Consider the following 24851-nt stretch of genomic DNA (forward strand, 5'->3'; position numbering starts at 1 on the left):
CTAAATTTACTGTGGTAACCATTTCATGGTAGTCATTATACAGCAATCTCTAATTTATAAATATACATAATTACTTTGTAGGGCTCCCCAGGTAGCTCAGTGGTAAAGAATCTGCCTGCCCAAGCAAGAGACAAGGGTTTGATCTCTGGATTGGGAAGATCTTCTGGAGGAGGAAATGGTAACCCACTCCAGTATTCTTACGTGAAAATCCTGTGGACAGAGGAGCCTGACAGGCTCTAGCCCATGGGGTCTTGAAGAATCAGACATGACTGACAGAGCACCAGCACAATTATTTTTTAAGAATAATGTAATGGAAATGAACATTCATTATTACAAAAGTGAGTTATATCATATTTAAAATCTGGTAGATTAAAATTAGCAACTCTGAACTGCTGCTCAGGTAGACAATATGAATTATAAGGCAAAATTTTAAATTTAGCCAATATACAAACACTTATATAGGATTTTAAATGTTTTAGATAAAAGTCCAAACAGCAGCTGGAAAAGCAGCTCCTTGTTTAGAAGCACTAGTCGTTGTAGATGTTTTCAGTTAACAATCATCAACCTCATTCTGTTTTACTTACAAAGCAAGTAAATGCCAACATTGTTAGAAAAAGTCTTTTTATTTCCATCTGTCAGGAAATTATCATAATAAATGGATTTTTGTTAGATAATTTATTGTTATTTTTCAGAAAATTATTGTAGTAAGGATATAAATCACCTACCTTTGGAATCAGTAGTCAAAGATATCTATGATGGGAGTAATCTCCTTAGATGTCATGACCTTGAGCGATAAACAACCTGAGCAACCATCCTTGGCTACTCTAAAGAGTTTTATGGCCAATACAGCTAATAAAGTGCTCCCACATACAGAGAAACAACCCATGTAGGAAATGGAGGAAAGGCTAAGTGATCCCGAGGCATGTGTTTAGATGCTCCTCCTGAGGTTCACAGAGACATTGGGCAATTCACTCCTCACTGTCTGGGAATCCTCGTCAATTCATCTACAAATGGGGATAAGTGGTATGCCTAATCCTTCAAACTGCTACATGGAGGCCAGGGAGATGTTCCCAGTTCTGAATAGTAAATGAAATCATGAGATGTGTATGAGAGAGGTGTTTCCATTCTGTACTTGATAAAACATGCTTCCCTTAAAAATTGTATGGTTTTAAAATCAAATGAAGTACATGTGCAGAGCCAGTAAAAGCCAGTAATTCCAATGAATTTGAAATCATTTCCTGTCAAGTCACCTGTGGACAGTTGCTGATTTTACATGTCCAGTGGTGAACTTCTGTAGGAGCCTCAGGGGTTAACATTCTCATTTTCTTAGGAAGCCAAATGTTAAGGTAACTGTTTGAAGCTTGCAAATAAGCCACTGTGCAAACTGAAAACCTAAAGATGATCTTTCCAGCAACCCCCATCCAATAAATGGCTCTGTAATAAACCTCAAGAGGACACAGGGTTTCTATTTTGAGAAATGAAAATTTGCAAAAACAACCAGAAAAGCGGTTAAAGTCCCAGAAATGGTGAGAATAGTGAGATCAGAGGAAGCCAGGAGGAAGCTTGGTTGAACATCCTCCCCCCTCTTTTCCTGATGACCCCACTTGATTATAGCAGTATGTCTGGCCAGACTGGAGAAAAGGGGTGTGTCCCGTCTTTCCCTCACTCAGTAAGCATTTACTGCGGGCCTGCTACGTTCCAGGCGCTGGCCAAGGGCTGGTTGAGTCGCATCAGACCTGATCTTGGTCCACACAGGGCTCTTGAGTTCTTGCCTGTGAACTGTCTTTCCTACACCGTGTTTCCCCGGATTCTGGCCCTCTTTCCTTCCATCATCGTAGGTGATAGCTTCCCTTCAGCCTCAGCTGTCCAGGATTCCTCCTCTTATGAATAATTTCAGATGTTCACCAAGGGAGAAATGACTGCATATCCCAATGGCCCTGCCTTTGCTTCTGGCACCCTGGTATGTCCAGAGTCTCAGCACTGCCTATAGAAAGCCTTCCTGTTGTTCAGAATCAGCACAAATGGCACCTCTTCCATGCAGCCTTCCCTCATTGCTCAAGTTAGGAATGGTTTGTCCTTCCTCTCTGATCCAATAGCCCTTTGTTGGTACATCACTTGAGCACTGACCACGCACCTGCCTTTTCTTACAGCTGTTGGGGGATCAGTGGAGACCTTTCCTGCCAGAGTGGCCTGGGAGGCCAGGGATACCACTCTCTGAGCCCAGGGCCCATGTCTAATTCCCCTCTACCCCTGTAGCCTGATTTGTTCTGCTGGGTACATAGCATAACATTTTTTAAAAGTTTGGCTAGATTGGACTCTTTTCTTTGATTTCAGTCTCCCAGAATTAGCTTGATCAAACTCCTATGTTAGTGGCGCTCTGCCATCATGGGTCTGGGCATAGCTCTTATGGTCCATTTATTTAATGACTTTTGGTCTCCAGACTTATTCCCTATCCTCCACCCTGCGCTCCCCCTCCTCGCCCCCCCACTCAACTACCCTAACCCAGGCATGGATACACATTTTTGTTTTAATAAAATGCAACCTTCTAATCCATCTAAATAGCCATATTTGTGTAAGCTTGAACACTTAACATTGTTTGGGATTGAATTTGCCTTTTGGCCAAGAGAATGAAATACTTCGTTAGAATTTTAGGCCCTACCCAGCAGTGTGGATTTGTTTGGGGCAGGACAGGTGACCCCCGGAATCCAAGGGGGACGCAGTCAGCAGCTTAGTCTGGCACAAAAGCTCTGCTTCCTCTCTCCGGTCGCCCCACCTCGGAGCCTGTCCCCCACACCAGGGCTCTTTCCTCTGTGGCAGAGCCTGTCTACACAGCTGCCATGGAGCCAGCCAGGAGGCCCCAGAGAGTTCCCTTTTCCGAGAGATCATCTGTTCTCCTTGACACCGACGGCTCTTTGAAGAAGCCCATTTCTGTTTCTCCTGCATCTTTTGGTTTGTGGTCCTTGATCACACCTTTGTGAAGTGCCTGCACCCACCCTACGGTGAAGAAACTCAGACCAGCTGTTCTCAGATTTTTTGGTCTCAGTGTCCCTTTATACTCTTAAAAATTATTAAGGAACCCAAGGAACTGTTGCTTATGTAGGCTGTATCTCTCTGCATTTACCACATTAGGAATTAAAACTGACCATTAAAAAATAAGCTTTTAACTAATTTTTAAAGAAGTGCTATAACCATTACATACTAATACAGTTAACACACTTCTATAAAAAATTAACCATGTTTTCCAAATCATGAAAAACTTAGTGAGAACAAAGGTGTTGCTTGACGTTTTTGCCAATCTCATGATTAGTATCTAGCTTGGTAAAAGAGAGCTAGATTCTCGGATCTGCTGTTGCAGTGAGGCTGCTGCCTTATCACATGTCACATAGCCTTTGGAAAACTCCACTGGACCTTGAGAAACACAGAGAGTGAAAATAGCAACTAGACAGAGATTTTATGCTCCCAAACCTCTGAAAGGGTCTCTGGAACCCCCAGGATAACCCCTAGGATATGCCCAGACCACACTTTGGGCACTGCCTGCTGCGTTAGACCATTGGTTTGCTTATGTTAAGCCAACTATGGATTGTTGCTGTTCAGTTGCTGAGTCATGTCCGCCTCTTTGGGACCCCATGGACTGCAGCACTCCAGAGTATGGATTGGGTCTCAGTAATTCTTGTTTGAAGTATTTGGAAATATCCGTGCCATTGAGAGTTATTCTACCCTCATAGTCACCCTGGGAAACACTCCACTTGTTCTGATGATGGCATTTGGGTTCTTATAGAGGACAGCCTCCAGAGATGAGGCAGCTCTGTTGAATATTCTTAGTGCTTTCAGATCTTTGTTCTTTGAGGAGCATTTTGATTCTGGGAAATAGCCAAAGGCGACATGAACTGAAATCTGGTGAATTACTTGGGTAGTCAGTTGGGTAACATTACATTTTTGGATTTTTAAAAAGTAGCACTGACTTCTTAATATTTGGATTTCAAAGCTGCCTTAACAAGCATTCCCCTAATGCTACATATATATTCACACATGTGCAGATGATGTTTGAATATGTTTAATAATTGCACCATCCTCTGAAGAGTTAAAATTGGAAACAAGACCTTAATGTCCACAAGGAGACCAGTTAAATAAACCATGAACATCCATGATAGAACACTTGGCAGATGAAAAAAAGAATTGGAAAGAGTTTACATATTGATAACGAATTAACTCCAAAATGTATCACATGAAAAGACAAGAGGCAGATTAATATATACAGTACACTATCATCCACAGGAAAAAAAACTATATTGCTTGTATGTATCTATACATCTATGTGTGTGTGTGTGTGTGTGTGTTTGCTCATATACATAAGGTGTTCATGAGCAAACAGAAACAAACACCTTATGTACGCTGGTTGCCTCCAGAGAGAGGAACGAGCTGCCTGGGGTGAAGAGTAGAAAAGCATCTTCTCAAGGGCTATCTTTCTGTACCTTTTAAGTTTATAGTCATATGAATGTTCCTAATAAAATAAAAACTTTCAGAAGCCCCAAACTAAAAAAAATTATGATGTTCCCTCCTTCTTTCAAAATTAAAAATAAAAACAATTCTCAACACTTAGAAAGGCTATTCTCCACAGAGGAGTTCTTAGTATACCTTGAGCAATTAGGATGATTATTAGAAAAAAAATACAATGTACATGGGGGGCACATCCAAAGAAGAAGGGGAGGAACTAGTTATTTTGTTCAGTCCAGTTCAGTTCGTGTCCGCCTCTTTGCGACCCCATGGACCGCAGCACGCCAGGCCTCCCTGTCCGTCGCCAACTCCCGGAGTCTGCTCAAGCTCATGTCCGCTGAGTCGGTGATGCATTTCGTAGTCCTACCTTATTCTCTTCACGCTCGCCCTATTCCCCAAAGTGGGACACTGAGTCCAGACAGGTCTAGTGACTCATCCATGTCATTTGGGCTCTGGGCTCCGACTCCTGCCTTGTTAGGGGATTTCCTGATGGCTCCTGCAGGTCTCTTTGTGGGGGTGTGGCCGGGGGTGGGGGTTGGAGGGGGACAGATCCACTTTCATTTGGTGCTAAACACCATCTCTCCGCACTCCTCATCCACAGCAGGGGCCGTGATGGCAGCTCTTGGGCAGAGTCCTCTGCACCCCGGCCCCTTCAGCTCTCCACGCACCCAGACGGGGCTTCCTCCTCCAGGCTCTGCTGGGACACTGGTCTTTGTTCTGCAGACAAAGTGCCTCAACCTCCATAATCGGCATTTCCCAGATCAATCAGCACCTACTTTATCATCCAGTTTGGTTGGTTCAGATGACTTTAAGTAAGTAAGCAAGAGTTAGTCGCTCAGTTGTGCCTGACTCTTTGCGACCCCATGGACTGCAGCCCACCAGGCTCCTCTGTCCATGAGATTTTCCAGGCAAGGATACTGGAGTGGGTTGCCATTTCCTTCTCCAGGGGATCTTCCCAACCCAGGGATCGAACCCAGGTTTCCTGCACTGCAGGCAACTGAGGTACAAGGGAAGCCCAGATGACTTTGGGCTGTCTTAAATCAACTTCTCCTTCAAAGGATAAAGATTTACCATCAATTAAGGGATTGACAGTCTGTGGTGGAGACTTGCCAAGGTTCTGATAGAGGCTAAGTGACCCTGGTTGGGGTCCTCAGAAGGAATCTTGGGCATTTATTCATTCATTCACTCATCGAATGTATGTTGAACCTATTAATCAGAGAGGCACTGTTCTAGGCCCCGGGGATATGGTGATGACCACAACAGGGAAGCTTTCTGTTCCTGTGGAGCTTATGTTCTTGTGATAAGAGACTGACAATAAGCAAGCAAACTAATCAGTTCAGTTCAGTTCAGTTCAGTCGCTCAGTTGTGTCCGACTCTTTGCGACCCCATGAATCGCAGCACGCCAGGCCTCCCTGTCCATCACCAACTCCCAGAGTTCACTCAGACTCACGTCCATTGAGTCAGTGATGCCATCCAGCCATCTCATCCTCTGTCGTCCCCTTCTCCTCCTGCCCTCAAACCCTCCCAGCATCAGGGTTTTTTCCAATGAGTCAACTCTTTGCATGAAGTGGCCAAAGTACTGGAGTTTCAGCTTTAGCATCATTCCTTCCAAAGAAATCCCGGGGCTGATCTCCTTCAGAATGGACTGGTTGAATCTCCTTGCAGTCCAAGGGACCCTCAAGAGTCTTCTCTAACACTACAGTTCAAAAGCATCAATTCTTCGGCACTCAGCCTTCTTCACAGTCCAACTCTCACATCCATACATGACCACAGGAAAAACCATAGCCTCGACTAGATGGACCTTAGTTGGCAAAGTAATGTCTCTGCTTTTGAATATGCTATCTAGGTTGGTCATAACTTTTCTTCCAAGGAGTAAGTGTCTTTTAATTTCATGGCTGCAGCCACCATTTGCAGTGATTTTGGAGCCCCTCAAAATTAAGTCTGACACTGTTTCCACTGTTTCCCCATCTATTTCCCATGAAGTGATGGGACCGGATGCCATGATCTTCGTTTTCTGAATGTTGAGCTTTAAGCTAACTTTTTCACTCTCCTCTTTCACTTTCATCAAGAGGCTTTTTAGTTTCTCTTCACTTTCTGCCATAAGGCTGATGTCATCTGCATATCTGAGGTTATTGATATTTCTCCCGGCAATCTTGATTCCAGCTTGTGTTTCTTCCAGTCCAGCATTTCTCATGATGTACTCTGCATATAAGTTAAACAAGCAGGGTGACAATATACAGCCTTGATGTACTCCTTTTCCTATTTGGAACCAGTCGTTGTTCCATGTCCAGTTCTAACTGTTGCTTCCTAACTTGCATACAGATTTCTCAAGAGGCAGGTTAGGTGGTCTGGTGTTCCCATCTCTCAGAATTTTCCACAGTTTATTGTGATCCACACAGTCAAAGGCTTTGGCATAGTCAATAAAGCAGAAATAGATGTTTTTCTGGAACTCTCTTGCTTTTTCCATGATCCAGTGGATGTTGGCAATTTGATCTCTGGTTCCTCTGCCTTTTCTAAAACCAGTTTGAACATCAGGGAGTTCACGGTTCATGTATTGCTGAAGCCTGGCTTGGAGAATGTTGAACATTACTTTACTAGCGTGTGAGATGAGTGCAATTGTGCGGTAGTTTGAGCATTCTTTTGCATTGCCTTTCTTTGGAATTAGAATGAAAACTGACTTTTCCAGTCCTGTGGCTACTGGTGAGTCTTCCAAATTTGCTGGCATATTGAGTGCAGCACTTTCACAGCATCATCTTTCAGGATTTGAAACAGCTCTACTGGAATTCCATCACCTCCACTAGTGGTTGTGGTAAATTCACATTCTAGTTAAGAGATCAGAGGGCAATGGGGCAGAGAGGCTGGGATGCTGACTTTGGACCGTGTGCTTGGGGAAGGCCTGTCTGAAGATGGCCTCTTTAAGAGAGAGAAGTTATCTCAGGGCCCTGAGGCCCTCCTTTCCAGAGGTGGAGAGTCTAACATTCTCTGCATCAGACAGGTTCCTGAGGAGGAATGAAACACAGGAAGGCGAAGAGAATTGCCGATTCCCGGGGGCCTGTGTCTGCCAGCGGCTGCTAAGTACCTCTGAGAAACTCTGCTTTGAGCTAATAGGAACCGCCTGTTCTGGAAACATCAGTACATGGAACAGAAACCTCTGGGTGGACCCCTGGGCAAGATGAATTTGACCAACCATGCGTTCCAGGGCTCCAGCGGTAAGTCCTAGACCCCACCGCTCAGTCGCTTGGCTTGGGTAAGATGAGCAAAACGCCAGCCCTGGGCAAGTGGCTACTAATTACTATTAAATAATAGTCTGACCATTTAGTTCTTGAACAACACTATGACCATCTCACAGATGAGGAAAATGAGACTCAGAGAGGTGACATGACTGTCCTAAGATCACACAGCAGTACCTGAGCCCAGGCCACGGGACCCTCAAGCTCAGACTCTTTCACGATGTCATCCTTCATGCTGTTACGCCCACTGACCTTCCTCGGCCTTCCCAGGACAGGCCTTTGCCCTTTTCTGGCCCTAGATGGACACTCTCATGTTGTCTGTCTTCCTTGCTGAGAACAGATGTGCCCTGCCTGGCCAGCACCCTCCAGCTTGTTCCCCAGGCTCCTGTCATCACTCTGGGCTTCTGTGTGACATACACCACTGCCTACACACTCAAGTCCTGTGTCTCGGTATCTCAGCTTGAGTAATTCCCTGCTGGTGCTGTGGGCGCTAGAAGATCTGGTTTCCAAGTCCCCTCCCTACCCTTTGCCCAGACAGCGGGCAGGGTCTGTTAAAGAGAAACTTGGTAAGCCAGCTGTCATACTTAGAAGGGGGACAGGGAAGAAGGCCAAGAGGAAGTGAACCATGGAGGTGCCTGACCCAAATCCACCCAGCCTTAGTGCTCCAGGAGCTGTAATTCTTGGCGCAGCACTTCCACCTTCAGATACTATGTATCATCAGTGGTTATTAGCTCGCCCTAGTGATCCAGCAGGTTCCCGCTTCCCCACTCCAGCAGAAGTCTCTGCATTTGGGTTTCCAAGTAGCCAGCTCCCAAGACGTGTCTGGAGAGCTGCAATGAAGCACGCAGCTCTGCTTTAAGGGGGAAGGAATAGGAAGAGGCCTAAGTACAGGCAAGAAAGCTTTGAGTTTAGAGTTGAAAACATGGACTCCAGTCCTGACTCCAGCACTTAGTGGCAGCAAGTAACTGACCCTGAGGATCTGTATAGTAGGAGGGTTGGGTTACCTGTGTTTTAAGATTCCCTCTAACTCTGACAATCCAGGGTCAGACTGGATGGAGAGGGGATAAGTTTAGTGTCTCCATCCCTTGATGCGGGAGACATTTTTGAAGTGTGGGTGATAACACCGTCACCTCCTCACCAAACATGGGCAGGCTGGAACAGCTGGCACCTCTGCCTGGTTCCATCCCAGCTGCCTGGTGTGCTGACCGTTCCCCATCCCTCACACGCGCCTCCCTGGGGATGCTGGCCTGCATCCTCTTGACTGTCTTTTTCCTGGACATCCTGCCGTGGCTGGTAACCTTTAACCCTTTGTAAGAATGGCAGAACTCAGGAGCACAACGATAGCCTGATAGCAAGCTGCAGCGTAACTCATGTCAGAGAGATACGGGTTCAAGTCTGATCTCTGCCACTGTCTAGCTCTATGACCTTGAGCAAGTCTGATCTCTGCGGGCTGGTTTCCTTACTGTGAGGGGGGTATAATGATTGCTTCCAGCTTATTATCTGTCTGTGAAGAATGAATAAGATAATGAATGTGCCGGGTGTATATCCAGTCCCCGGTATAAGGTAGCTGGTATTACTGTTTCGGGTCCCATAGAGTTCATTTGTATATGTGTAGTCTTGGTCATTTCCAGCTGCTATAACAAATTACTGTTTGGGTGGTTTGTAAACAACAGACAGTTCTCATAGTTCTGGGGGCCAGAAGGTCTAAAGTGAGGCCCTGGCACATTCAATGTCTGGTGGGAGCCCGCTTCTGGTTCTTAGATGGTTGTCTTCTTGCTGTGTCCTCACAGGTTGGAAGTGGGCAAGCAGACCCTCTGGAGTCTCTTTTATAGAAGAACTAATCCTATTCATGAGGGCTCCACCCTCTTGACCTACTCACCTCCCAAAGACCCTACCTTCAAACACCATCACCTTGGGGGTTAGGATTTTCACACGAGTGAGTCACGGCAGGACACAAGCATTCAGTCTATAGCATGTGTTAAAGAATTACTCTCAAATTCCCTTTCCCTTTCTGCAGAGAACATCACCACCTCAACGTCAGGCCCCACACTACACCGCAGGTGGGTGAAAGAAGGGTTGGCCCCTGGAGGAGTATCGAGGATCTTGGAAGGGGGTCTGCTTGGCCCCTGTGGGAACTGGTGTGGGTGGGATCTTGGCATGGAGATCGGGGCAGAGGGAAGAGGGTCGACATGGAGGCAGGAGATGGTTGGCTGTTGGGGAGGTGGAAGCCCAGCAGTGGGGAGGCCCCAGGGCCACCTTGCGGATGGTCCCCACAGCTGGCTGGGGCACTGAAGTGTCCTCGTCCTCTCGTTCGCTTCCCTCAGCCTGGACACAGCGGCCACAGCTGTTTCGGGCTCCATTGGTGTCGTGGCCCTCATCTTGCTCCTGGTGGGACTCTTGTCCGTGACTCTGAAAAAATGGAGGCATGAGAGTGAGTTGACCAGCTGGCCCTGGAGCTGAGTATGAGGAAAGGGGGGAAACTGAGGGCAGGAATGGGGTGTCTTTCCTCTGCGGCAGCCTTGGGGGAGGGGAAAAGGGGGAGGCTGTAGGTCTATTCTCTGGAGTTGGCCGGGGGCTCAGCACAGAGCAACAAGATTTGTTTATAATACAAACTCTTTATGCTAAAAGTCACACATGAGCAATCTGAACAGACATGGCTCAAATGCATCAACTAAAAGAAATTTTGATGCCAAGTAATATCTAAGTAATAACCAAAACATAAAGGGTAAAACAGCGCTCACTCTCCCTGTCTCTTCCTGGGCACTTAGCCCAGTCTCGGAGGCCCAACGGGTTGAACGTGGTGGCTTTGCATTCTGAAGTTCAACCCTAAGTCCAGCAATCAAAGAAAGATGGCTACCACCCCAACTCAGACTGACTCTGAATTTATTAATTCTTCTAGGACTATTTAAGAAACAACAGAAGCATCAGACCAACTTTCTCCACAAACCCTTGGTAAGGAAATGGCTGAGTCATACCTAGAGGTTATCTCTGCCAGGATTTCATGCTGTTCCTAGGCAGGCGCCACACAGGCATAGTGGTGATGAGGCAGAGAACAGCCCTAAAAGAAATGTTTCTGAAGATCAAGCTTGCTCAGCGAGACCCCGAGGTTGCACTTGCTGTCCTGCAGGGACCGCGGTAGCCGGTTTTGTCTTTGGAATCAGTAGTGTCTCTAACCTGCATCCTGTTTCTAAAGGAGCTTTCCTGCCATGCCGATGCCATATATTCCAACATGATCAACCTGGCCCCCAGGAAAGAGGATGACTTCGCTGTCTATGCCAACGTGCCCCCTTTCAACCGCCCCAGGAGGACATCACCAGACCAAGTGGAATACGCCTCCATTGTATTTCACTGATGAGAAGCTAGTGAGATGCTTCAGAGTGTAGAGTCAGACCTGTGCCTATCTGTATCCTGATGCGGCTTTTGCTCTCGATATGTGTGTATGTGTGTGCATATGTGTGTGTATGTCTTTGCACGTGCGTGTGTGTGTGCATGCACACCCATGCTTAAAATGCATAATATGTATTCTGATGGAGGTAAATGACTGGGTATTTCTTCTAATTTATTGGAAGCAAGGTGCAGTTCTAATGGAAAAGGGTGACATCTGAGCGACAAGGGACATAGTCATTTCAGCCACTCTGAGCCAGAGGCAGCTTCCTGAGAGACACTGGCCAAGAGAAGAGCCCTTTCTCTCCCCAGCCCCTCATAAGGCCAGGGCTGAGGAGCAGGGCTCACCCCATTCAGGGACCAGCTCCTGGATTTTTTCTCTGCTGTTCTGCCCTGTAAGGAACTGACGCCCTGTAGAGGTTAATGCATGTGTCACACTCAGGTCTATGGCTGATCACCATGTATGTCTTCACAGAGTTTTCCAGATCCATGCAGCAAGTGTGGAGGGAGGAGGCATGGGGGAGCTGCAGGTCCGTGTGAAGTGCTTCTTCCTAGAGGAGTGAGACTTGCCAACCTTCCACAGAGAATGCAGTGCCACTCGGGACAGGAGCTGGGGAAGAAGCAGTCAGTGGAAGTGGGTACATGTTACTGCTGACCAGGGTCTGCTCCTGAGGCTTTTGAAGATGTCTGAAACTTTGCAACAGATTTACTTCCTCTTTCCTCCGTTGAAAAACATGCATTAAACACCACCATGTCCTAGTCCCTGGGAACACAGCAGTATTCAACAATACAACAGACAAAACCTTATTCTCATGGCACTTACCTTCTAAGAGGAGGGCAAGGCAATGAACAGATAAACAAACAAGTATACAGACTGTCACACAGTAGCAGGTGGTGTGGGCCAAAATCAAGCAAGTCTCGGGAGGGAGGGAACACCAGGCGGGAGGGGTGGCTGTTTGTGTTAGATGGTCAGGTGCAAGCTTGCTGACATTTGACCCGAAGGAAGTGAGAAAGTGAGACCTGAGGATAAATGGGGAAAAGCACCTTAGGGAGAAGGAACAGCAAATGCAAAGGCCCTGAGGTGGAAGCCTGCTTTACAGGGCCCAAGAATGGCAAGGATGTTAAGGTGTCTGGAGTGAGGAGGGGCAGTTTGGGGGCCTGAGGCCTGTGCAACGAATCAGCACCTGAGTTTGGGAATCAGTGTTCCAAGGCAGTGTTTCCCACAGCATGCTCCATGCGGTGTGAGTATAGAGACAATGGTCCTTTGGCGAGCATGCCTCTGGCTATACCACTCTCTACACTCCTGTTGGTCACATCTGTTAATCTCCAGATATTCCCCTCATTCACAGACTCCTGGTCTCTACCCCACCCTAATCCTGTCATCCCCCAAGGTTATTTTGGTGGCAGTGTGGGTGGTCCGCACTACCTCTGAGTTGAAAGTTTCCCAAAGTGCGTTCTTTCAGTTATGGGAGGTTTTAAAGGGTGTTGAGATGAAGAGAGTGGATGAGATCTATGAACAAATAAGTCTGGGGACTGACGAATAAGTTAAAAAGTCCGTTAGTGGTAAAGAACCTGCCTGTCAATGCAGGAGACAAGAGATGTGGGTTCGATCCCTGGGTCAGGATGATCCCCTGGAGAAGGGAATGGCACCCCACCCCAATATTTTTGCCTGGAAAATCCCACGGACAGAGGAGCCTGATGGGCTATAGTCCATGGGGTCTCAAAGAGTTGGACATGACTGAAGCAACTTGGCACACAAGTGCAATGGAGAAAAGAAAGTTTCATTTAAAAACCAAGCTTATGGAAGCCACTTTTATCTTTGAGGATGGCAGGGTTCACATCATTAAGAAAACACCTATTCTACGGCTCCACTCCATCTACAGGGACTGGAGAGGGGAGATCAAAGTAGGGAGGAAACACAAAGATTTCCGAGTTTCTGCCCTCTTTTCTATTGATAATGGGAAAGTTCAAGAGCAGGCAACCCTTTGTCTTTAGCATAGCTGTATGATGACCAGGTACCCTGATTTATTGGGGATTTTCCTGGTGTACAACTGTGGTCCCAGCAAAATTATTATTAGGTCCCCTTTCATTCTCTGAATTGTCATAGTTTGGATGATAGATTATGTGGTCACCTGTTCACAAGATTTTGAAAGTGCAAAAGCAAGTCCAAGACCAATAAGGAAGGGAAAGCAAAGTTGTTTTGTACAATAAAGTGAAAATGGAATCGGGGTGGGAATGGAGGAGGCTGCACACACAGGGCCTTGATGAGGGCAGTCTGGAGGCCAGAGGGAGCTAAAATCACATAAAGATTTCCACCTCCATAAACCGTGGTAAAGCCCACTGAACACAACAATTCCTGGTGCGGGTATTTAGGGGAAGGGGGCATCATGGAAAGGGAACCGAAGTCCACATCTAGGCCAGCATAGAGCAGAAATAAAGGGAAGTGGTAAGAGGTGCAATATGAATGAGTTGGACCATTCAGAGGGAGGCTGAGCTCAGAGCCGGAAGTGAACACAAGAACGTAAATTCTCTGAAAATTCTCAGAAATCTCAGGGAGGGCACCAGAGTTTCCAAAGAACCTACAGTTGGGAGGTTAACAACGGTATTTAATGGGTAGTTTGACCTCAGCATGAATCTGGGTTGTAAAATTTAAACAGCTTCCTTTATGGCGAGACTTCTCAGAGCCTTCAATGTGTAATGTACTTCATGAATAAAGTCCTTCATGAATAAAGCTCTCTTTTGTTTTCCTAGGGAGCATCCCATAGGACAGGAAGTAATCCCTGTAACATCCTGTGGGAAGCGCTTCTTTAAGGGGACACCTGCCCAGGCGGCACTATCACAGCGACCTCGGGTGGTGCGGTCCTGAAACGGCTTGCAGTGAAGCCTCCGTTCCTGGCCAGAGGTTGGGGTCAGGTCATGGCGGTGAGAGCACCAAATTCGGGCCACTAGACCAGTGGTCAGTGACAAGGCCCTGACCCTTCAGCTTTGAGGCAGAATTTCCACAAAGATGGAAAGTAATGTTACCAAGTATTTATTAGGAGGAAAAAGTACAGTACTTATGGATAGACACACGAAAGAGAGGCACACTGTTGTGATGGTTTGAATCATTTGTATGGGACATTTCTTCTGGGTTTCCTTTGGCCAGTCATTCTCATTTGCCTGGTTCAGAGTCTGTATTTGGTATATCTCAGTGTCCTCCCGTGTGTGCACATGCATCTCTTAACCCAGATGGATTCCACCAAAGAGCCTATGGGCGGAGCATCACTTAGGATCACTCTCCTTTTGACCTCCAGGGAGCCCTTTCTGCATGTGTGTATTCAGGGAGGTGTCCTGACTTCGAGAATGAGAAATACATGGTCTCTTCTATCTGGGCAGGGCCTGACTTCCTCTCTCAGTTGTCCTGCTATTGATATTTTGGAGTTTCAGTTTGCAGGGGATGAATCTCCAATTGCTTTACCCTGGGGGAGGGGGCACCTACCTCCTGCCTCAAAAGGGGGATCTCAGCCTAACTCTGCTTCTGATTCTACCCATATTAGTCTTTTATGTGGCAAATAGAATGGCTGTGAAGCCAGGACACTCCGCCTCTCCAGCCTTGATCTGTACCCAACAGCTCCCATTTTTGGCTTCCCCGGCAGCTCTAGCGGTAAAGAATCTGCCTGCCAACGCAGGAGACATAAGAGACGCGGGTTCCACCCCTGGGTCGGGAAGATCCCTGGAGAAGGGAATGGCAACCCACTGCAGTATTCTTGCCTGGAGAAGCTCATGGACGGAGGAGCCTGGGGAACTGCAGGCCATAGCGTCACAAAGAGCTGGATACGACTGAGGTGACTGACCACTCACGCCCCCATTTCTAGTGAGGCAGCCAGAGACATCGCTCTGAGCAGGAGGTCTCAGCTGGGACAATTCTGCTCCCCCTCCCAGACATCTGAAAATAGCTGGAGACATTTTCTATTGTCACAGAGGAGTGGTGTGTGTGTGTGTGTGTGTGTGTGTGTGTGTGTGTGTGTGTGTGTGTGTGCCACTGGCATATATGGAGGCTAGGGATGTTGTCAAAATGCACTGGAGATTGTCCTGCCTAAAATATCAGTCACGTTGCTGTTGAAAAACCCTGCTCTAGGTTTTTCTGGAGCCTGTTGTGTGGTTCCTCCTGCTGCTGCTAAGTGGCTTCAGTCGTGTCCGACCCTGTGTGACCCCAGAGACAGCAGCCCACCAGGCTCCCCTGTCCCTGGGATTCTCCAGGCAAGAACACTGGAGTGGGTTGCCATTTCCTTCTCTAAGGCATGAAAGTGAAAAGTGAAAGTGAAGTCGCTCAGTCGTGTCCGACTCTTAGCGACCCCATGGACTGCAGCCCACCAAGCTCCTCCGTCCATGGGATTTTCCAGGCAGGAGTACTGGAGTGGGGTGCCATTGCCTTCCAATACATAGCTAAGATGAAGATGTTGACCAGCCTCTCCATGTCCCAACCTTGGGACCCACTGTGATTTCAACAAATTAAAACAAGCCCCCCCAAGAATGATTTAAAAGTCTCAGCAACTAAAAGGATAACTGAGCAACTATCTTGATTTGCCTTGGATTGCTTCTGTTTTAGCACCAAGAGCATTGAGTTTTAGCATCGAAGAGTTTGGGGAACACCTCAAGTCTGGCCTGCTAGCAGCTAGAACTCTCTGCTGTTGAATTAGCCTTTGTGATTTTATTTTTTAAATTTATTTATTTTAATTGGAGGCTAATTACAATATTGTAGTTCAGTTCAGTTCAGTCGCTCAGTCATGTCCGACTCTTTGCGACCCCATGAATCGCAGCATGCCAGGCCTCCCTGTCCGTCACCAACTCCTGGAGTTCACTCAGACTCAAGTCCATCGAGTCAGTGACGCCATCCAGCCGTCTCATCCTCTGTTGTCCCCTTCTCCTCCTGCCCCCAATCCCTCCCAGCATCAGAGTCTTTTCCAATGAGTCAACTCTTCGCATGAAGTGGCCAAAGTACTGGAGTTTCAGCTTTAGCATCGTTCCTTCCAAAGAAATCCCAGGGCTGATCTCCTTCAGAATGGACCGGTTGGATCTCCTTGCAGTCCAAGGAACTCTCAAGAGTCTTCTCCAACACCACAGTTCAAAAGCATCAATTCTTTGGCAACATCTCCTCATAAACAGGAACTCAACAAATAAATAAAGGCCTAATTTTTCACTTCCTTAAGAGCCAGTGATCTAAGAGGCGTCAGGCCCATGCTCGTGCACGGTCACGCTGGACTCTTTGCAACCCTTTGGACAGCAGCCCTCCAGGCTCCTCTTTCCATGGGATTCTCCAGGCAAGAATACTGGAGTGGGCTGCCATCTCCTCCTCCAGGGGATCTTCCCGACCCAGGGATCAAACTCAGGTCTCCTGTGTCCCCTGCATTGCAGGATTCTTTACCCACTGAGACATCGGGGAAGCCCCCATTTCAGGCATAGATGTTAAAAACTAGATTTCCTGAATTCACCAGTATTCCCCGGAAATACCTAGCTGGAGCAATCTTGACTGTGTAAGGAAAGTGGGGGGATGGCCAGAGGTCCCACAGAGTTAGAAAGATGTTCTTGAGGCTTGGCATTGGGCACTCCCACCCCTTTCCTTTGTGTCTTTGCCAGGCCTTCGGAGAGTCCTTAGCAAGCTCCACCTGTCCCTCTGATAGAACATCTCGGGGACCTCTCCTGACCCTTTGCCAGGAGACATCTCTGCTCCCAAAGGTGCTAATGCCATCTGCTTGCCAATGCCACTGAAATCTACATCTCCAACTGTAGACTGCCGGGGGCCAGCGTGAGGAACTCCGCCCATGGCAAAGGTCATGAGGAAGGAGGCTTGGCATATGCAAAGGCGTGATCAAGCCTCAGGAAACCCCCTGTTCCCGAGCATCTGTCCCAAAACCAGAGTCTGTTTTATGCTCTCACCTACACCTCTGACTTTACGGGGGGCTCTCCCCCATCACCATTTCTCTCAGAGAAGGAGTTAACGTGCAGCTCCAAGTCAATAAAAATTCCTGGGCATGACAAGAGTGTTTCAGCTTATGGACTCCTCTGAAAGTTATCTAGCCCGCCTGTGTAGGTTCGTCCGGCCACATGTGATTGTTTACAGCCTCCCAACCTGAGAGGCACGAGATGTTTTAGACTTACTAAAGGCAAATTCTTTTGGGGAGTTGGAAATTGTCAGTATAGTGGGTTGGTTAGGAATTATATTGGTGAAGGGTTTTTTCATTTGTTATGCCAATAATTGCTGCTAATTCCCTGCCCTGGGTGTGACAAGGTTGTCTCTGGTCAAGCCTCTCTGCTGACAGACTAGCTTGTGTGACAGGATTATCCATACTCCTGCCACTATGCACATGATTGTTTACTACCTCTCAACCATAAAGCACAGAGAGTTTTAGAGTATTTTGAAAGTCTTAATGAGCATAGGGCTTTTCTCATTGTTGAGTCAATGATTGCCGCCAGGCCTCCATATCCTTAGGCACCTGGGAATATATTAATCAATGTATTTGGAATATAGAAAAGGAAATATAGTAGTTTTAAGGTTAGCAATACTAGACTTTTTGAGTTAATGAATTTTCTCTTTTGTAATAGATCACTGTACTTTGTTATAAATCACTGTGTCCTTGCTATGCAAAAATGTAACTTTATCACTATCTTAAGACTAAATAGATCTTAAGGGGAACATTGGTGAAAGGATTTTCATTTGTTGGGCTGATGTTTGCTGCTAAATCTCCATATTCCCTGCCCTTATAATGAATATAACTAGCATATAGGAGAAATAAGTATTAACCTTTAAGATGAATCATGTTAACCTTGGGTTAAATAAACTCCTTTCTTGATTGTAACTCACTACACCCTCACCCTATAGGAATGCAACTTTATTTGGAGGGTGGTGCCTGGTTTAAGAAAAAACATCCTTGGAAAATATGTTTTTTGGATATCAGAAAGAAAGGATCATAAAATGTCAGCAGGTCTCATGGCCAGAAGATGTTGTAAAATCCCTAAGACCTTTTTATGTGAAGCACCTGATTTTGATAAAGGTCAGGACTGTTGACCCGGGGCACCTTCCGATATTCAAGTGGCACTGGTGGCCCAACGTAGATGGTGCAAATTTCTTGTCTTGGAATTTTATTGATATCCCACGTAAACCAAGTTATTCAGCCCCTTTTTCTCTCCTACCATTTTCTGGCCGAATTCCCATCTGGTGCATGGGTACCCACCAATAATTTTGCCTGGGCTTCTAAGATCGGACCGGCGGTGGGGGGGGGGGTGCCTCAGTGCCTCCTCTCCTTCAGGAGAATGGGAAGACACCTGCGGCCTACATAGGTGGTGATTGGTACTCCATGTGAACCAAGTTATTCAGCCTCTTTTTCTCTGCTAATTTTCTAATCCCTCTCTATCTGTAATTAAATAAGTTATTTCCAAGGATGCCAACGCCGTCCCCACTTTTGAATTCCCTGGATCCACCGGGGCTGGACCCGGGCAGTAGAGATCGGTAGACACTCATCTAACTGCTTACTGGACTTCACCTCTTGGAAGTATGACAGCAATAAAAATGAAAAATACTTTCGTAGTCTTAACTGCGTGTAAACACTAATGTGGTCTTAAGAGAGACATTTTAAGTACCTCACATATAATAACTCATATAAGCTTCACAGCAGCACTTGAGAAAGCTACTATTACTCACATCTTCGAGACATGGGTCACAGAGAAGCTGGGTAACGATGCTCAGAAGGCAGAGTCAGCCTTGCTTCAGGGCCCCTGTGTCCCCCCTCTGTGTGTCCTGGCCCCTGTGCGTGCACCCTCGCCACGACCAGCACGGAGAGGAGCCTGCTGCTCCCCCATCGCTCTCTCCCTCCCTGCCAGTCCCCCGCGGGCCCAAAGGGCAAAATCTGAGCCACCTTGCAGTTGTCTTTCTCCCACCTCCGTTCCAAGTAATTCAACCACCAAATCCTATCACTTCTACATCCTACATGTTTTAAAAATCTGTTTGATTGCCTCGCTCTCTCTCTAATCTAACTTTGCAACCAGAGGTTCTTCAAAAACAGACTGCCAGTGGCATTTACCAGTTCACCTTTCTTCAGCTTATCAGCTTCCCTTCAGCGGTTTCCAGCTGGATAAATCCTAACTCCTTAGCCAGGCTCTCTGTGACCCCACCCGTACCCGCCACCTTGGCCCCTTCGCTCCTCACCGCTCCCCCCGCCTTATTCTGGCTGGCTCTGGGTTTTCCAGGTGCTCTGGTTCTCTCTCTCCCCACTGAGACTTGACTCACACTCTTCCTTCTGCCTGTAACCCTTCCCCGACTCCCTAGGTCAGAGGGAGACCTTCTGTGACTGAAGACTGTGATGAGCCCTTTGCTGTTCCCTGGCTCCCTTTAACTTTCCAGGAGATAGCCTTCACCACATCTGAGTGTAACTTCTCATCTGAAGTCTATGATCCCAACTGCTTGAGGGTAGGGGTTGTGTCTGTCTTCTTTCCCTCTGGATCCTAAATGTAGAGCCAGGTGCATCTTCAACTACCAAGAAATATGCATAGCACAAATGAGTGGCAGGACCGTTCAGAGCAAATAACACACTGACCACCGTAGCAAAGCCCTTGTTACTTGATAAAATATCAGCTTTATCGAGCTAGAGTTCACATGCCATACAATTCATGATTCTACGGTTTTTAGTATATTTGCAGAAGTATGCAATCATCACCACAATTTTAGAACATTTTCGTCACCCCAGAAGAAACATTTTCTCACTATCAGTCACTCTTCACTTCTTCCCTTGTTGTTTTAAAAAGATAATAAAGCCTGGTATTTGCAGAGTGTTTCATATGGGTAAACAGAGTCCATGTGGGCTCACTGAATCTTGAACAATTCTGTGAGGTGGGCATTGGATGGCATCTGTCGATGAGTTTTAACTTCAGTTTATGGAGGAAGCCTTTTAATCAATAAAAACTTTCATCTAAAAGGAAGGGGAGAAGTGGTGGAGGTGGAGGTGCCCAGGAGGCTGGAGTCTTCTGCTGGCAGACTGTTGATTCTGGATAGGTACTGGCCGGGATCACTGACTCCATGGACATGAGTTCGAGCAAATCCTGGGGGTCGGTGCTGGACAGGGAAGCCTGGCGTGCTGCAGTCCGTGGGGTCACAAAGAGTCGGAACTGAGTGGCTGGACTTGGGAGCTCCGCACATGCTGTCACGTGAGCTTGGGGTGCTGCACTGCCCCCGACACTCTGGGGAGTTCAGTGTCTGCAAAACTTGCTGCTGAGAATGTTTATTAGTCGGAAGATGCAGATGGTAGAGAAAGAATACATAAAGCAAATAGATTTTGAGATAATATTACAAGATCTGAATTTGAATCCTGATTCTGCTACTTATTACAACTCTCTGACTTTGGGATAGTTAACCTTCCCATTTATAATACTTTGGTCACCAACTGAGAAGAGCCGACCCATTGAAAAAGACTCTGATGCTGGGAAAGATTGAGGGCAGGAGGAGAAGGGGATGACAGAGGATGAGATGGTTGGATGGCATCGCTGACTCGATGGACATGAGTTTGAGCAAGCTCCAAGAGATAGTGAAGGATAAGAAAGTTTGGCGTGCTGCAGTCCATGGGGTCACAAAGAGAGTTGGACTTGACTTAGTGACTGAACAGCAACTAACATTCCCAATATTCAGCTTCTTTACTTTAAAACAGTATCCATAGTATCTTCCTTGTATGGTTGTTGTGAGGATTAAGGGAGCTAGTGTATGTGAAGCAACTTCCTATACTGGTGCTCAATGAATAGTAGAACTTTTTTTTTGATAAACAGATTTTTAAAAAATGAACTAAAGCACGCATGGAAGTAACACTATATAATTACTGAAAAATAAGAATTCATTGCTATCCAGGTTGTAGTGAAATAGACACGCTCAAACACTGCTAAAGGAACACACACACTGAAAGCAAAAGGTCCTTGTGACGCAAAGGCCAGAAAGTCACTTCCCTTTGACTTGGACGTCTACTCCTGCAGCTTTACTCGAAAGAAGTAATCTAAAATTACCAACAGTAGCAGTAAAATCACTATGTACAAAGTTGCTCATCACTGTGTTGCTTCAGTAGTAAAAATACTGGAAACAACTGATTGATAGTCCAGAGAATGCTTTGGAATTTAGGGTTATATCAGCAAGGCAGGGGGTTGGGGAAGGGAGTGGGGGGTGAGCAGGGAGGGGGGCTTCCCAGATGGTACTAGTGGTAAAGAACCCGCTTGCCAATGCAGGAGACATAAGAGAAGTGGGTTCAATCTCTGGGTCAGGAAGATCTCTTGGAGGAGGGCATGGCAACCTTTCCAGTATTCTTGCCTGGAGAATCCCATGGACAGAGGAGTCTGGAGGGCTACAGTCCATAGGGCTGCAAAGAGTCGGACACGACTGAAGCAACTTGGCATGCACGCATACAGCAGGGCAGGGTATTAGGCAACAGTTAAAAATGCCATGAAAAGCTTTTGGGCATAGAAGAATCCACGTGTCCAGACACCCCGAGGTGGGAGGGAGCCTGGAAGAGTGTGAAGAAACAAAGACAAATACCCGAGGGGCAGCTAAGGTCTAAGTTCAGTGGGAAGCCCCTGAGGAGCTGCTAGCAGAGAGGGTCATAACCGGAATCTTGGGTTTTAAAAGCTCATTTGTCATAATGTGGGAAACTGTTTCAAAAAACCCACAAGTATGCTGGAAAAGCATCATGCAAAATGGTATGAGGATGATTGAAACAAACATTTTTCCTCTTTTAAAAAACTCCTTAATCAAAAGATAAAAATAAAACGAGAATAAAGAAAGATTTTAGAAAAATTCCTTAATCTTGACCCACCATTTTTTCTCCCTTAAAAATGGGGAGAGATAATTGACCTTCCTGCAGAAAGTAGCTATGTTCTCTGTGAGTCGCTGCAGCCCACGAATATTGGAGGCATCGTGCAAGGGCGAGAGGGCCTGGGAGGGATGTGGTCTTACAAAATGTATAAGGGGTGGGAGGTGAAAGTGAGTTATCGACCTCCATCAGCCGCTTCTTCTCCACCAGGTGATAAGCTATCAGAAATAGCTTCCTGTTGATGTTACAGATGTTATAGCTTCATTTATCACTGTCTGATCTCCTCTTGAGTCCTGCCTTTAAAGGTGTCAGCTCAAAGCAGAGTGAGGAGGACCATATCACTTGGAGCTCAGCAGATAGGGGCTTAGATATGGACCTCCCAAGGAGCTCCAGCAGAAATCCACTGACCAGGACCTCTGGGAAGGAACAGGCTAAGGGCTTTAGTGAGAAAATTATTATTTCATCTTCAGCAAGTGTTTGCATGTAGTTAGGCAGTGAGGTGTGGGCAAACTCTACGTATGTATAAGGAACAGAATGCTTAAATGCATTCACTCACTTCCGTATGCCACAAACACTGCTTGAACACCTCCTAGGAGCAGGCAGATTTCTGGTGACCGGGGATACGGTAGAGTTGATGCTGGGTGGCCTCGACCTGAAGCTGCTTGAAGCAGGGCTTCAATTTCTGGCCAGAGATTGAGACTGGGCAACAGCAGGAAGAGTGCTGAATCTCAGTCACTAGTCCACCAGAGTCAGAGGCCAGCGGCAAGGCCCTGGCCCATCAGCTGTGTGGAAACGAATTTCCATGTAGAGACAGCAAGTAGTGAAACAAATAAATTGTTTATTTGAAGAAACAGTGGTATAGTATGTGTGGATGGACTCGAGAGCAGGCTCAGAGGGAGAGTCGCACCATCGTGGCAACTGGATCACTTTCATGGGACATTTCTTCCGGGTTTCTTTTGACCAGTCATCTTGCTTTGCTGGTTCTGAGTCCATATTTGGTTTATCTGAAGGTCCTCCCATGTGTGCACACACATCTCATAGCCAAGATGGATTCTAGCAAAGAGGCCTGACATCACTTACAACATCACTTACTATGAAGTGACGCTCCCTCTCTTTTTGACCTCCAAGTAGCCTCTCTGCGTGTGTGTAGTCAGGGAGTTCTCTTTAACTTTGACAGTGAGTAATACGTGATCTATATCTTTTATCTAGGCAGGGTCCAGCCTCCTTCATCATCCTGCTTTTATGGAGTTTCTGCCTTTATGGAATTTCTGTCCACAGGGGAAAAACTGTTCAGCCTGGGGCCCATCTATCTCCTGCCTCTGAGTCATACATAGACCCTGGATTTAGAGCAGAGTCATGGATGATCTAATCAAAACTCCTTGCAAATGTATATGAAAAAAATGTAGTCCAGAGAGGGCAAAGGCCTCTGCTCTCCAAGTCATTGATGTCCAAATCAAGTAGACTTTCTACTGTTACAAGACTATCCCAGTGAGAGTACACACACAGAAGATTACAATGTGTCGTGTTCAAAGACCCTTAGGAGAAGGCAATGGCACCCCACTCCTTGCCTGGAAAATCCCACGGATGGAGGAGCCTTGTAGGCTGCAGTCCATGAGGTCACTAGGAGTCGGACACTACTGAGCAACTTCACTTTCACTTTCCACTTTCATGCATTGGAGAAGGAAATGGAAACCCACTCCAGTGTTCTTGCCTGGAGAATCCCAGGGACGGGGGAGCCTGATGGGCTGCCATCTATGGGGTTGCACAGAGTCAGACATGACTGAAGCGACTTAGCAGCAGCAGCAGCAGCAGCAAAGACCCTTAACAACTACATTTTAAAAAATATATTTTATTTATGTACTTATGGTCGCGCTGGATCTTCACTGCTGCTCGCGGGCTTTCTCTAGCCCTGGCGAGTGGGGTGTACTTCTTGTCGTGGTGGCCTCTCTTCTTCCGGAGCACAGGCTCCAGCTGGGTGGACTTCCGAAGCTGCTGCACGTGGGCCCAGTAGTTGGACACATGGGCTTAGCTGCTCCACAGCTTGTGGAATCTTCCTGAACCAAGGATGGAAGCCACGTCCCTTGCACTGGCAGGTGGATTCACGTCCAGGGACGCCCAGCTACATGGCACTGTGAGCCTTGGAGTGGCACCATCGAAGGTTCTGGGCCAAGAACGATCCACATAGAAGAGCAGAGCAGAGTGAATCCTGCACAGCCCTGGATGCTGACATATCTATTCTGGGTTCAGATAAAAGAGAAAACAACGTAGTGAGTCAAAAATCTTGGCTTGATTCCCATAGGTTAACTGTAGCTAGAGTTAAGTAGCAGGAGATCCTGGCACTCAGGAGCAGAGAGCTGTTTGTTGACAGTGTAAGGATGAACCTGAAGGATGTGGAAAAGCCAGTTAGGAAGTTATTCCGTAAAGCTTCCAGCATGCCCATGCATTCCTAAACTTTGAGTGAGAATGTTGCTGCCTATGGCTTCCCTGGTGGCTGCCTGGGTCGGGAAGATCCCCTGGAGAAGGAAATGGCAACCCACTCCAGTGTTCTTGCTTGAGAAATCTCATGGACAGAGGAGCCTGGTGGCTACAGTCCATGGAGTCACAAAAGAATCAGACACAACTTAGTGATTAAACAAAAATAATTTTTAACATAGCTATGAAAGAAAAGAAAACTGTAGCTACAGACAGATTTCCACAGTGAACTGATAACACATTGCAGATACGAAAACACTGAGCAGGGCTCAGCCCGAGAGGTGGACTTTTAACTTTAAAGAATAAAAACGTAAATATTAATAGCTGCTATATGTTGTTTACCTGGGGGCTTCCCCAATTGCTCAGTAGGTAAGGAATCCTCCTGCAATGCAGCACACACAGGAGGTGTGGGGTTGATCCCTGGGTTGGGAAGATCCTCTGGAGGAGGAAACGG

General features: G+C 46.8%; 1 protein-coding gene across 1 annotated transcript in view; it reads left to right on the plus strand.

Moving 5' to 3' along the window:
- Positions 1-10953: 10953 nt before the first annotated feature.
- RHEX (regulator of hemoglobinization and erythroid cell expansion) overlaps positions 10954-24851 on the plus strand; it is a 37167-nt gene continuing 23269 nt past the window's right edge. The window contains exon 1 of the mRNA XM_068986392.1: positions 10954-11064. Within this exon, the coding sequence (XP_068842493.1) occupies positions 10954-11064 (111 nt within the window). The remainder of the gene's footprint in view (positions 11065-24851) is intronic.

This window comes from Capricornis sumatraensis, chromosome 14, assembly GCF_032405125.1.
Source record: "Capricornis sumatraensis isolate serow.1 chromosome 14, serow.2, whole genome shotgun sequence".
NCBI classification, from domain to species: domain Eukaryota; kingdom Metazoa; phylum Chordata; class Mammalia; order Artiodactyla; family Bovidae; genus Capricornis; species Capricornis sumatraensis.